Genomic DNA, 14,939 nt, shown 5'->3' on the forward strand with positions numbered 1-14,939 from the left:
GGCGAGTCTGCTCTGCCATTCGGGCAGCTGACCTCCTCTTACTCTCATCCTCTCGGGCATGAAAAACTTTAAATGCCATATCTACCAGGTCTCCTAGAGGGGTCTGAGGACCATCCTCAGCCTTTTTAAGCTTGCGCCTGATGTCAGGAGCTGACTGAGTTATAAAATGCATGGCTAGGAGAGAGGAACCTAATGCTGAGGCCGGGTCAATTTTAGTAAAAGCTCCTAGAGTTTCTTTTAGGTGCTTGAGGAATTCTGATGGGTTTTCATCAGGCTTCTGGGTAATTTCTCTAAGCTTATCATAATTGATAGCCTTTTGGGCAGTTGAGTTCATACCTGCCAATAAGTAGCGGACCATGCAGTCCTGGCACGCCTCATCCTCTGGAGTATTATAATCCCACCTGGGTTCCTGTAGAGGATCAGCTTCCCTGCCCATAGGTTCCCATTCATCTGTGGCATGGGCTTCATTGGCACAGTGCTGTGCTGCTGCCGTGACATGGTCATATTCCTCCGGGGTTAGAGTGGATTGGAGGACTACATGAACATCATGCCAGGTGAGCTTGTAAGCTCGAGTGAGATATTTAAACTGCTTAGTGAACATTACGGGGTTAGAGGAAAAGGACCCCAATCGCTGTTCTACTTGGGATAAGTCTGCCAGAGAAAAAGGAACATGAACTTGCACTACCCCTTCAGCCCCCGCTACCTCCCTCAGAGGAGCCATCACATGAGTTTGAGACCGCTGCGACTTAGAGTGGGTTACAGGAGGGCTAGACCACTTGGGTGCCAACCATGGCAAGTAAGATGGCAGCGGGTTTGAAGGAGGGGATGGAGGGGGTGACCTTGGCAGTGGGGAATATAACTTGGGAATCGATGCAGAGTTTGAAGGCAGGGGACTGGGGTTTGGGGGAGTTTTATGTGTTTTATCTGAAGTGGAGTCGGCACCTGTGGAGCAAGATGGCAGCACGACTGGAAGAGAAGGAGAACAAGGCAGTGGAAAAACTGGAAGAGAAGGGGAACAAGATGGCGGAGAAACCAGGAGAGAAGGAGAACAATGTGGTGGAGAAACTGGAAGAGAAGGAGAACGAGATGGTGAAGAGAACTGGAAGAGAAGGAGAACAAGGTGGTGGAGAAACCGGAAGAGAAGGAGAACAAGATGGAGGAGAGATACATGGAGGAAGGGAGCTGGCCCCCGTGGTGGGCCTGGAGGAGCGGGAAGGGGGGTAGCCAAGATCCTCTGCAGAGTCCATCAGAGAAGAGCCACCCAGTAATAGGAGGGGTAGAGATCGGCGGTCCTTGGTGGAGGCCTGGGCTAACAAAACATGGGAAGCAGTACACTTAACACACAAATCTGGATGGGTGCGCAGTGTCCAAAAAGCCTGCACATATGGGATTTCACTCCACTTTCCACTCCAATGGCAATAATTAATTAAGTTGGTGAGGAGGCCAAAATTGAAAGTTCCCTCAGGGGGCCAGCGAGATTGGTTGTCTAAGGGATACTGAGGCCCGGCCTGAGAGCAAAGGAAGACTAGCTTCCGTTTGAGAATTTCCTGGGTCAAACATAGAGTAGCCAAATTAGAAATGAAACACCACAATGGGGTCTGGGCCTCCGCTTTTGAGGGCTGGTTCCCCATGTCTACGTCACTTCCCAAGTAATCCCGCTGAGAGGAGCACCCAGCATCCCAAGCGCACCAAGTCAGGGGAGATGTCTTGGGAACCTGGGTGAGGGCCGTCTCCCACACCGCATGGCAAGGGGCAGGCCGGATGCCTGCAGAGGATGGGCTGAATGCCCAGGGGCCGGGTGCCCCCCTGGACGTAGCTACAATTTCTAACAGACCAGGCAAAATAGAGTTAGGAAGAGAAACAGACCAGGGAAAACTGAGGGACTCACCGGAAAATAGTCCACACAGCAGAGAGAAGGCGGAGGTCCCAGGTCGGGGAAGGAGGGGGCAGAGCCACCAGTGGCTGGTCAGGGCCCCGCACTAACACTCCTTCCTGGGGTTTTGCACCAATTGTAAGATAAATTCCAATAAATTCTGACCAAAGTAAGCAGGCGAAGAGAGGCAACAAAGGGCCAGGCAGTTTATTTGAATGCAATCCCCGGGTGTTGTTCTGCTGGTCTGGGTACTACAGGCCAGGGAAGTCACACCCAGCAGGGCAGGCAGCAAGTTTTTTTTTTTTTTTTTTTGTAGATAATTATTTTTTATTGAAGGGTAGTTGACACACAGTATTACATTACATTAGTTTCACGTGTACAACATAGTGATTCAACATTTATATACATGACAATTCTAGGTACCAGCTATCACTATACCAAGCTGTTACAATATCTTGACTATATTCATTACATCCCGGTTACTTATTTTACCATTGGAAGTGTGTACTTTCTTTTTTTTTGTTGTTTGTTTGTTTGTGAGGGCATCTCTCATATTTATTGATCAAATGGTTGTTGACAACAATAAAATTCTCTATAGGGGAGTCAATGCTCAATGCACAATCATTAATCCACCCCAAGCCTAATTTTCATCAGTCTCCAATCTTCCGAGGCATAACAAACAAGTTCTTACATGGGATAAAACATTTCTCTCTTTATTATTATGATTTTTAATAAAATGCTGAAGTGGTAGGTAGATACAAGATAAAGGTAGAAAACATAGTGTTGTAAGAGAGCAAATGTAGATGATCAGGTGTGTGCCTGTAGACTATGTGTTAATCCAAGCTAGACAAGGGCAATAAAACATCCACGTATGCAGAAGATTTCTCTCAAAACGGAGGGGTGAGGTTCTAAGCCTCACCTCTGTTGATCCCCAATTTCTCACCTGATGACCCCCTGAGACTGTGCCTGTCTTAGGTTGTTCCTCCCTTGAGGAATCTTACCCGTCTCTGGCTAACAAGTCATCTTCCGGGGCCATACAGGGAAATGTAAAGTTGGTAAGTGAGAGGGAAGCCTTATTGTTTGAAAAGGTTAGCTTTTTACTTCTTTGCATATTTATGCCCTGTAGCTTCTATGCCCAGCATTTGTCTTGAGGTATCTTTACCACTTGGAAGAATTATGATACTCGGTAAATTTGATATGAGGCACGAATTCTATTTAAGGGTTGTAATTAGGAAGGAAGAAGAAAAGCTATAGAAGTAGAAGGCAGAAGAAAACATGGGAAGATTGATTATTTCTTTGACATATCTTCTTGTAGAGTAACTTCAGCATGTATATGTTTTAAGCTACTACTTAAATTGCGCACACACATTAACATAATAGGAGTATAGTTACATAACCAAAGCATACCTGTAATTACCAGCCATCTCCAGTGAAACCAAGAAAACCAGTTAGGCACCTTAGGCATTTGTGAAACCTTATCTATGATATGGTGGATATTGTCCAACTGAACTTGAACAGTCTGAGAGAAATCAGACAAATTAAAACAACCCATTCCTGGGGAATGTTCACATCCCTTATGTTCTTTTAACAGTAAATAGTCTGTAGTTGTAAGATTTTGGAGCGCTACAATTTGCACTTCTCCTAATTATTGATTGAGTTCCAACAGTATAGATCCAGTCAAATTTGTTGTTTTACTGTATGCACAGGCCAGCTGAGATATCTCCTTCCTCATTCCCATGGCAAGTCCAGGAACTGGTGGGATGAGTGCATCTACAGCTGTAGCAGTGCGTGGATCTTTGTTGGGGTTTTTTCATGATCATCTTCTGGCATGAGTCTTCCAGATAGTGCTGATGTTGGAAGTTCTCTTTCATATTGTATCTTGGTTCATTTTCGGGGTAGCCCAGTTAGGCTTTGATCCTCTGTATAAACACAAACAGACCCTTTGCCTTCACTTTTATATGCCCTTGATACCCTTTTGTAGAACTCATTGGAGGTTACCTCCCAGGAACTGCCCTTTTTTTTTTTTTTTTTTTGCTATCACTAATCTACACTTAGATGATGAATATTATGTTTACTAGGCTCTCCCCTATACCAGGTCCCCTCCATAAACCCCTTTACAGTCACTGTTCATCAGCATAGCCAAATGTTGTATAATCACTACTTGCCTACTCTGTGTTGTACAGCCCTCCCTTTTCTCCTAACCCCCCATGCATGCTAATCTTAATACCCCCCTCCTTCTCTCCCCCCTTATCCCTCCCTACCCACCCATCCTCCCCAGTCCCTTTCCCTTTGGTACCTGTTAGTCCATTCTTGAGTTCTGTGATTCTGGTGCTGTTTTGTTCCTTCAGTTTTTCCTTTGTTCTTATATTCCACAGATAAGTGAAATCATTTGGTATTTCTCTTTCTCTGCTTGGCTTGTTTCACCGAGCATAATACCCTCCAGCTCCATCCATGTTGCTGCAAATGGTTGGATTTGCCCTTTTCTTATGGCTGAGTAGTATTCCATTGTGTATATGTACCACATCTTCTTTATCCATTCATCTATCGATGGACATTTAGGTTGCTTCCAATTCTTAGCTATTGTAAATAGTGCTGTGATAAACATAGGGGTGCACTGATCTTTCTCATACTTGATTGCTGCATTCTTAGGGTAAATTCCGAGGAGTGCAATTCCTGGGTCAAATGGTAGGTCTGTTTTGAACATTTTGATGTACCTCCATACTGCTTTCCACAATGGTTGAACTAACTTACATTCCCACCAGCAGTGTAGGAGGCTTCCCCTATCTCCACAGCCTCGCCAACATTTGTTGTTGTTTGTCTTTTGGATGGCAGCCATCCTTACTGGTGTGAGCTGATACCTCATTGTAGTTTTAATTTGCATTTCTCTGATAATTAGCGATGTGGAGCATCTTTTCATGTGTCTGTTGGCCATCTGTATTTCTTTTTTTGGAGAACTGTCTATTCAGTTCCTCTGCCCATTTTTTAATTGGGTTATTTGTTTTTTGTTTGTTGAGGCGTGTGAGCTCTTTATATATTCTGGACGTCAAGCCTTTATCGGATGTGTCATTTTCAAATATATTCTCCCATACTGTAGGGTTCCTTTTTGTTCTATTGATGGTGTCTTTTGCTGTACAGAAGCTTTTCAGCTTAATATAGTCCCACTTATTCATTTTTGCTGTTGTTTTCCTTGCCCGGGGAGATATGTTCAAGAAGAGGTCACTCATGTTTATGTCTAAGAGGTTTTTCCCTGTGTTTTCTTCCAAGAGTTTAATGGTTTCATGACTTACATTCAGGTCTTTGATCCATTTTGAGTTTACTTTTGTATATGGGGTTAGACAATGGTCCAGTTTCATTCTCCTACATGTAGCTGTCCAGTTTTGCCAGCACCACCTGTTGAAGAGACTGTCATCTCGCCATTGTATGTCCATGGCTCCTTTATCAAATATTAATTGACCATATATGTCTGGGTTAATGTCTGGATTCTCTAGTCTGTTCCATTGGTCTGTGGCTCTGCTCTTGTGCCAGTACCAAATTGTCTTGAGTACTATGGCTTTATAGTAGAGCTTGAAGTTGGGGAGTGAGATCCCCCCTACTTTATTCTTCTTTCTCAGGATTGCTTTGGCTATTCGGGATCTTTGGTGTTTCCATATGTATTTTTGAATTATTTGCTCCAGTTCATTGAAGAATGTTGCTGGTAGTTTCATAGGGATTGCATCAAATCTGTATATTGCTTTGGGTAGGATGGCCATTTTGACGATATTAATTCTTCCTAGCCACGAGCATGGGATGAGTTTCCATCTGTTATTGTCCCCTTTAATTTCTCTTAAGAGTGACTTGTACTTTTCAGAGTATAAGTCTTTCACTTCTTGGGTTAGGTTTATTCCTAGGTATTTTATATTTTTTTGATGCAGTTGTGAATGGAGTTGTTTTCCTGATTTCTCTTTGTATTGGTTCATTGTTAGTGTATAGGAAAGCCACAGATATCTGTGTGTTGATTTTGTATCCTGCAACTGCTGTATTCCGATATCAGTTCTAGTAGTTTTGGGGTGGAGTCTTTAGGGTTTTTTATGTACAGTATCATGTCATCTGCAAATAGTGACAGTTTAACTTCTTCTTTACCAATCTGGATTCCTTGTTTCTCTTTGTTTTGTCTGATTGCCGTGGCTAGGACCTCCACTACTATGTTAAATAACAGTGGAGAGAGTGGGCATCCCTGTCTAGTTCCCGATCTCAGAGGAAATGCTTTCAGCTTCTTGCTGTTCAATATAATGTTGGCTGTGAGTTTATCATAGATGGCCTTTATTATGTTGAGGTACTTGCCCTCTATTCCCATTTTGCTGAGAGTTTTAATCATGAATGGATGTTGAACTTTGTCAAATGCTTTTTCAGCATCTATGGAGATGATCATGTGGTTTTTGTCTTTCCTTTTGTTGATGTGGTGGATGATGTTGATGGACTTTCGAATGTTGTACCATCCTTGCATCCCTCGGATGAATCCCACTTGGTCATGGTGTATGATCCTTTTGATGTATTTTTAAATTTGGTTTGATAATATTTTGTTGAGTATTTTTGCATCTACGTTCATCAGGGATATTGGTCTGTAGTTTTCTTTTTTGGTGGTGTCTTTGCCTGGTTTTGGTATTAGGGTGATATTAGCTTCATAGAATGAGTTTGGGAGTGTCCCCTCCTCCTCTATTTTTTGGAAAACTTTAAGGAGAATGGGTATTATGTCTTCCCTGTATGTCTTATAAAATTCTGAGGTAAATCCATCTGGCCCGGGGTTTTGTTCTTTGGTAGTTTTTTGATTACCTCTTCAATTTCATTGCTGGTAATTGGTCTGTTTAGATTTTCTGTTACTTTCTGGGTCAGTCTTGGAAGGTTATATTTTTCTAGGAAGTTGTCCATTTCTCCTAGGTTTCCCAGCTTGTTAGCATATAGGTTTTCATAGTATTCTCTAATAATTCTTTGTATTTCTGTGGGGTCCGTCATGATTTTTCCTTTCTCGTTTCTGATACTGTTGATTTGTGTTGACTCTCTTTTCCTCTTAATAAGTCTGGCTAGAGGCTTATCTATTTTGTTTATTTTCTCGAAGAACCAGCTTTTGATTTCATTGATTTTTTCTCTTGTTTTATTCTTCTCAATTTTATTTATTTCTTCTCTGATCTTTATTAGGCCTCATCTGTTCTTCTTTTTCTAATTTTGATAATTGTGACATTAGACCATTCATTTGGGATTGTTCTTTCTTTTTAAAATATGCTTGGATTGCTGTATACTTTCCTCTTAAGACTGCTTTTGCTGCGTCTCACAGAAGTTGGGGCTTAGTGTTGTTGTTGTCATTTGTTTCCATATATTGCTGGATCTCCATTTTGATTTGGTCATTGATCCATTGATTATTTAGGAGTGTGTTGTTAAGCCTCCATGTGTTTGTGAGCCTCTTTGCAGTTTATTTCTAGTTTTATGCCTTGATGGTCTGAAAAGTTGGTTGGTAGGATTTCAATCTTTTGGAATTTTCTGAGGCTCTTTTTGTGGCCTAGTATGTGTTCTATCCTGGAGAATGTTCCATGTGCACTTGAGAAGAATGTATATCCTGTTGCTTTTGTTTGTAGAGTTGTATAGATGTCTATTAGGTCCATCTGCTCTATTGTGTTGTTCCGTGCTTCCGTGTCCTTACTTATTTTCTGCCCGGTGGATCTATCCTTTGGGGTGAGTGGTGTGTTGAAGTCTCCTAGAATGAATGCATTGCAGTCTATTTCCCCCTTTAGTTATGTTAGTATTTGTTTCACATATGCTGGTGCTTCTCTGTTGGGTGCATGTATATTTAGAATGGTTATATCCTCTTGTTGGACTGAGCCCTTTATCATTATGTAGTGTCCTTCTTTATCTCTTGTTACTTTCTTTGTTTTGAAGTCTATTTTGTCTGATATTAGTACTGCAACCCCTGCTTTCTTCTCACTGTTGTTTGCTTGAAATATGGTTTTCCATCCCTTGACTTTTAGTCTGTACATGTCTTTGGGTTTGAGGTGAGTTTTTTGTAAGCAGCATATAGATGGGTCTTGCTTTTTTATCCATTCTATTACTCTGTGTCTTTTGATTGGTGCATTCAGCCCATTAACATTTAGGGTGACTATTGAAAGATATGTACTTATTGCCATTGCAGGCTTTAAATTCGTGGTTACCAAAGGTTAGCCTCTTTAGTATCTTACTAGGCAGCAAGTTTTTAAAGAAGGCAGGGGGAGGGAGAGCAAAGGTGTACATTGGCACAAGGATTGGCTCATCTAGGATACGTGGGGGTCTCTTACTGGCCTTTAGCCAGGTACTGGAAAGTTACCACTAATCCTTTAGCTTGGGCGAAGGGCTCTAGTTGGGAGGCTCTGGAATGTTGTCAGACTGGAACCTGTTGGTCTCTTCTCCTCATTTTGGGAGGCCTGAGCTTGTCCAGCAGGCTCACCCCTTCCCCTGATGCCTTCCACCTAACAGTTATTGTTTATGGATAAGACAGGAAATAGAAGTTTAACAAAGTGAAGTTACTTGTCAGAGGTCACATAGTAATAACTGGTGGAGACAAGTTTAACTGGAAAGATCAGGATGTTCTTAGAAATTTTTGTACAAAATAAGAGTTAAGTTTATTATGTTGATTTCTCTCTAATGTAGTTTGGTAATTCTCTGCTGGTGTTATTTTTTCTATCATTCTCATGATTTAGGGGTGGAGAAGAAATCAGAGATCTACCTATCTCATCTCTGAGCCTGGGTATGGATGAGTGTGTGTGTGTGTGTGTGTGTGTGTGTGTGGTATGGTGGGCAATGACCTCCTTGGTACGGAAAAAGATGGGATGTCTCTGTCTTCAAACCAACTATCTTCAAACATGCTGGAAATACACAGATACTGAGAAATTCCAAGTCTCAAAATTCCCAATAGATCTTGTTGTCAAGTAAAATATTAATTCTCATAAAATGTTAGGATTTGAAGCAGGTTAGATAATTTTCTGCACTATTAATTGTTGTTACACTTGTGAAATAAGTAACATCTTGAACAATCATTTAATCCGTGATGGGTTGAGTTTGTTCTCTTTGGGCTCTCGTCCCGCCTCAATAAAGAATTGAAAAGCAGAGATAGTAGGGAAGCAGAGCGAAAGTTTTGTTTGAATGCCGTCCAAGGGAGGAGCCCGCCGGAGTCAAGGTGGACAAAAGCCCGAACTCTAGGCAGGAGGCCTTTATGTTACATTCTGGCTGGGAGACGCCTCGGTGGCTGACAAGGGGGAGCTATTTGGCCGACAGGTCCATCTGCACAGCCTCCCTCCCCGTGAGCCCGTCCTCTCCCGCTGAGGTGTGGTGGGCAGCTCTTAGTTCCGTCCCATTGTGCCCCGCTGGGATCCGGCTGGGGGGGAAGCCGTCCATCCGAAAACCTTTGTCTCCACATGGGACCCTCCCTGGGCCGAGTTTGGGCAGCTTTTTCTTTGAACCTTAACTTCCCTCTTCTGGCTGCCCATGTCTATCTTTCTACCTAACATTCCTAACAAATCCTGTTGTTTCTGTCCCAAAAAAAGGCAGAAAGAAATAATTACAAGTTGATGAGGCTAAGTTATGGAGAAAGTAAGTGGCTGTAGGCAGTGAAAGGAATTTCCTACTCTTCTGAATCACTGAATTCTTTTGCGATGGTATTTGTAGTTCACCTAAATACCCATGGACAATGGTGTTCTGCTAAGTGGGGTCTTGGTTATTTTTGGTTTCCTCTGCCACTCCACCTCCTATGTCTTTCTTTTTTATTTAATTTAAATCAGAGCTAATGTGCATAATTTTAATGTCAAATTTCACCCACAAGCTGTACAGAAAATGGAAGTCCCATGGCCAGGATCCTCGCCTGACACCCGCTGTGTGTGCGCGTGAGGGGACACCTAGCCCACTGCGCAGGCGCGTGCTCACACACCCATTGGCAGAAAGCCGCTGCTGCCGGTGTCGCTGTAAAAACAGCCCCCCCTGTCCAGAAAGTGGAGCCCGGAGAAGAGAGCAGGGGAGCAGGAGAGCGGGAAGCGGAGGCTGCAGGCAAGGGCCGGGCCTGGGGCAGAGGCTGGGCTGGAGGCAGAGACTGAGGCTGCCGGGATTCTAGCGCTTGACCTGCCACCGCGAGGGTAAGACTGCGCATGGGCCCTTTTTACCCTCGACGGTCTGCGGTAGTTTTTCGGTCTCATCGAATCCAGAGTGAGCTTGCCTGGGCTGAAAACCTCACGCGAGACAAAACTTAAGATGAAAAACATTTCCCTGCCCATGTTCCCGGCTCCTGCTCCCAGCTCTGTAGAAGTCTTACCCACCTTCATCTCAGGGCTGCTCCTTCTGGTATTACTGACATTTTCCTAAACAACACATTTTACCTTGTCTTTCCTTGGTTTTTAGTTTTGGATGTTTTTCTATTGATTTCTCACTATTGGAGGATGAAGATTTTTCTTAATCTGTCCATCTCCTTCTCCATACACTTCCCCCAGTTCATCCTTACAATATACTTATTTCTTCACCTTTGGTCATTAGTTCACTATTCATGTGGTGGCTAGGTAACTATTGTTTACAGCTGTATAGGTTTTGTTCTCATTCCATCACCTTTTCTCCCCATCCGCTTTGTGTTCTGTCTTCCTGTTACTAATAAATCGTGATGGTCTTTGACATACCTGATAACCCTATCTATTCAACACGTGAGGTTTATTTTTCTAGCAATTCTCCTTCCTGGGTCTCCATCCTCCTGCTTTAGCCAGGACTGATTACTCTCTGGGCCTCTGCACTGTTGCCTTATTGGGATTTTGGAACAGTAACCACTCATTTGCAAGCAGAGAAAAATGTGTGTGAACTGCCATCTTTAATCAGAAGCCTCTCCCTTTAATACATTCTAATCTTGATGAATTCTTATGCTTGTTTTTTTTCCTATTCAAGCTTTGCTTTTTTAATAAGATAGAAAATAATAATTATTTGCTGACTCCAGGGTGAACTGGTTTAATCCAACATGTCAATGGTTTGCTAGTTAACCCAGTGCAGGGCATTGATCATATAGATTCATTTATGCTTTTGAGGCTGTAACTTGCTAAGAATCAGCCAGTACCACTGGACGAATATAGCTTACAGAGGTGCTGAATTCCAAATTACAGCATCCCTTGGACCTTGGGAAAATATGGCTCATTGATGCCTGCAGTATTAGGTATGCTGGCTTTTGCAAGATGCATAATAAAATGGAATTCTAATTAAGGTTTTATTTGTGGGTAAGATTGATTATGGCAAACAAATCAATGCATAGATTATTTTGGCAATAAGGGAAAACTTTAATTTGTTCATTATGATAAAATTCAGGGTATCATTAATTTTTTTAAATGTCCATTAGCCCACCATCCTCCTGCAATTATTTTCATGTTTGTTTGTTTCCTTTACCTGCATAGATAATAAAGGGATATCATAATGTATATACTATTTTATATTCTGCTTTTCTCTGTTTCCAAATCTTCCCCTATTATCATTTTAACACATTATATCTTACTCTGTTGAAGAATAATAATTTAAACTATTCTTATGTGTTGAACATTTAGTTAATTTCTATTTTGTTAGACATGGTCAGTGATGGAAAGAAAAACTTGATGATAGGTTTTTTGTTTTGTTCTTGCTCTTGCTTTGCTGAAATGATTTCTTTAATATAAATGCACAGGCAAGGAGTTACAAGAATCTGAACTTTGCCTTACAGAGTCACCTTGTTTTCAGAAGTGTTCCACTATGAATGTCACTAATATGATATGTAAATCAGGTGACATTTTGCAACCTGTTTCCAAATTTCTGGCTGCATGCCTTTTAAAACTCGGTTCAAATTTGTAAATCTAGAAATCAATTTTTGAAGAGCAGAATAATACAACACTAATGATTAACAGAAGGGCTTCCCATTTATCTGAGTAGTTTAAAAAACTTAAGCAGAGTAATGATCTATGTGTTGATTCTGAGGTTAAAATTTTCTCTCTTTGTGAGTCTTTGGACCCCCCCCCCCCACTGCCTCCCCACTGTTGTGTCCTGGCCTCTTCTTTCATACTCACTTTATTAACCTGCCAGTGCAAGGGGGCAGTTCCTGTTGTGAACCGTGTGCAAGGTATCAACAAAACGTCTCCCTGACTCTTGCTTCTTGCTGGGGTGTGGGCAGGGCGGTCTATTTTAATAGACGGTTACAATACCTTACTCAGGAGTATAGACGTCACGATCAATGCTTCTAATAGAAAAGTACTTCTCAGAAAAGTTGGAGAAAAATTCATGTGTCGAAAGTCAGTAAAATAAAATAGGGGAGAAAATGAGAAACTCCCCAACAACGTGCCCAGTGAGATCAGGCTGCTTAAATGTACTTTTGGTCCTTGATAAAATCAGAACACTGTCTCTTGTCCTTAGTCCTTGAATATGTGATTCAAAGGAGATCAATATCCCAGAGCCCCTGTCATTCCCCTTTTAGGACTTCAAATTAGTAGGGTTTAGGCTTTAAGATCAGTTTAAACTTAAATCTGAAACCTTGGTGCTCATCGATTCAGCGGGATGCAGGCGTGCGCGCTGGGCTCCCGGGGCGCCGCAGAGCAGCGCCTGCGGAGGGCGCTGTGACGAGCGCGACCGTGACGCGCCGGGGCACCTTCGTGTGTACTTCCGTCGGCGCCCGACGTGACCGTGTGGTTACATGGAGAATAAATAGCTCTATACAAATTGGTGGAATTTAAATGTCATCTTTGGACCAGGACGGAGAGGAAGGCGAGGACCCCAAGGACCTTCTGGACAAAAAGGCTTACCTGGTGCCCAGGTGGGCGCGAGAAACCGAGCGCCACGGCGCCGCGGCTCAGTCCACCCTCCTGGGCGTCGCGGGCAAATCACCGCGCTGCACTGCCTGCCCGGGTCTGTGGGGCCTGGGAATTTCCAGAAGTAGCTCTTTTGATGCGGTAGTTATTTATCATGGGCTGCGTACCCCCTCTGACTCTAGGAATATTGTGGGAATAGAGTGATCAATGAGATTGGGTCTGAACCTCGACAGTATATAAACAAGCTCATACCTAAAATTCAGGAAAAAATCGTACTACAAAAGGGGCATAAATGACTATTCTCCACAAACACAGAAGGAAGCATTACTAACCTAGTTTTATACTTGAGGAAGACGAGGCTCAAAGGGCGTGAGCAACCCGCCGGCCGGGCGGTAAGTGGCTGACCTGGCCTCCCTGGGTCCCTGCAGCGCTTGCTCTCCCCACTCAGCGTCCCGGGGCTCCCGACACGGAGGAGCAGGGCCTCTGCCTGGGAGGGGCGTCCGGGAGCGCGCGCGCCCTGAGCCGTGTGCCGCGCGGCCGCGGGATCCCGGGGAGCGCAGGCTCCGCCCGGAGGCTGAAACAGCAGCGCCTGGAGACCCCGGCGCCAGCTTCTGTCCCCGTCTCTCTCGGGGAGGAACAACCTAGCCCCGTAACCAATCGCATTATTTTCATTCTCATGGGATAATATCGTCTCTTTGGAGCGGGTAAAAGTCCAGGTGTTTTTCTTCCTGATCTTTTACTCATCTGGTGTTCTTCCCTCTGGTGGCCAGATAACCCCTCCAATGCTCAGCACAGGATAGGTGTGGCCTCTTGCATAGATCACCTTACTCCCCCAGTCCCAACCCTCAGCCTGGAGGTTAATGTGTACATTATGGAATTTGCATGTTTGAGGATAAAATTAATTGTATAGACATCAAAGGTGATTTGTGAGCATATTCCAGTTCCGGACCATCTCCGTAATAGCAGGAGGGTCAGGGAGCTAACTCTGTGGCCCTTGAGGTGACTTTGGAGAGGATTTTGTTGCAGGGGGATCCTGGGCCTCCAGGGCCAGTTGGTGCAAAAGGAAAACCTGGACTTAGTGGGATGAAGGAAAGTGCCAGTGAACACACTCTTCCCTGAATGAAGTTTGGGTTTTCTTATATGAATCTCTATGTGATCATTTCCAGCATGAGTTTCTGAAGAGGTTGGGGATGTTATTGACTGCCCATTACCTTGTAGCTGGATAGATGGACACACAGAAGAAAGGGCAGAGAGACTGACATATAGAAGGATGGATGGATGTCAACTCTGTCGGGAGATAAAGACATATCAGTAGATAGATAAATATAGATTCAACACAAATACAGGTCACAACTTACACCTGGAAAAAGCCAGGGTAATATAAAATTCTATAACTTTTGGTTTTGCTAACTTTCAGTACCCAAATCTACTATATTTATTAGATACCTATATTTAACAAGTCTAGAGGAAGACATTTTCCTTAGACTGTAATTCCAATAAGGCTTGGAGAGAGTGGCTGTAAAATCTCTAAAAAATGATGTGAAATTGTATGAACTCATAGGAGAAAGTTAATCGCACGTTCCCTGTATTATACAAGGGAGAGTGTGGTGATGCAGGAGGAGAAGGCCCGCGGGGCCGGCGGGGGCCAAGAGGACCGCCTGTAAGTCTGGTTTCTCTGTTTCAGATTCTTGACTGAAGTTTTTGTTTGTTATTTTTTCTTGTTTCACACAAAATTCTAATATTCTTGATGAATGTTTGGTGTTACAAATAGGATTCAATCACTAGAGCTGCTGTAAACCTAAAGAGTCAAATGTTGTCAAGCTCCTTGTACAAATAAAGAATCCAAAGATGTTTTGGGGTTTACTTGGCCCTCACACATGCTGTTGAAGGGGGAGTTGCCAGTGATCCTCTTCTGCTGGACAGAGACACTTTACAAGCATTTGAGTCTTTCAGGAATATAGAAATGTCCAATGAAACACTTTTTTGGGGAAACAAGATAGCCAGAGTTGCAAATTTTAAGGGCTGGGTTCTATTATCTAGAGCATATAAATAATCTTTGGAAGACGAGGCTCATAATACTACCACAGGTAACACCACTAGGACCAGGGTATGACCTTTGTGATCACTCTACACCTGAGAGCAAATACTTATTTTATGACTGTTTTTCATTCACCACCTTATTGGAATGAGCTTGCTTTATGACATAGAGTAACGTCATCCTTCTTGAAACAACTATTCCTGAGATTTCTTACATCCACAGTAGGAAGGGCCTGTTGTCA

General features: G+C 43.1%; 1 protein-coding gene across 1 annotated transcript in view; it reads left to right on the forward strand.

Moving 5' to 3' along the window:
* LOC130680538 (collagen alpha-4(VI) chain-like) overlaps nucleotides 1–14,939 on the forward strand; it is a 283,814-nt gene that overhangs the window by 242,436 nt on the left and 26,439 nt on the right. Inside the window, 2 exon segments of the mRNA XM_057491269.1 lie at nucleotides 12,604–12,757; nucleotides 13,089–13,309. Coding sequence (XP_057347252.1) covers nucleotides 12,604–12,757; nucleotides 13,089–13,309 — 375 coding nt within the window.

Source organism: Manis pentadactyla, chromosome 14 (genome assembly GCF_030020395.1).
Source record: "Manis pentadactyla isolate mManPen7 chromosome 14, mManPen7.hap1, whole genome shotgun sequence".
Lineage (NCBI taxonomy): Eukaryota > Metazoa > Chordata > Mammalia > Pholidota > Manidae > Manis > Manis pentadactyla.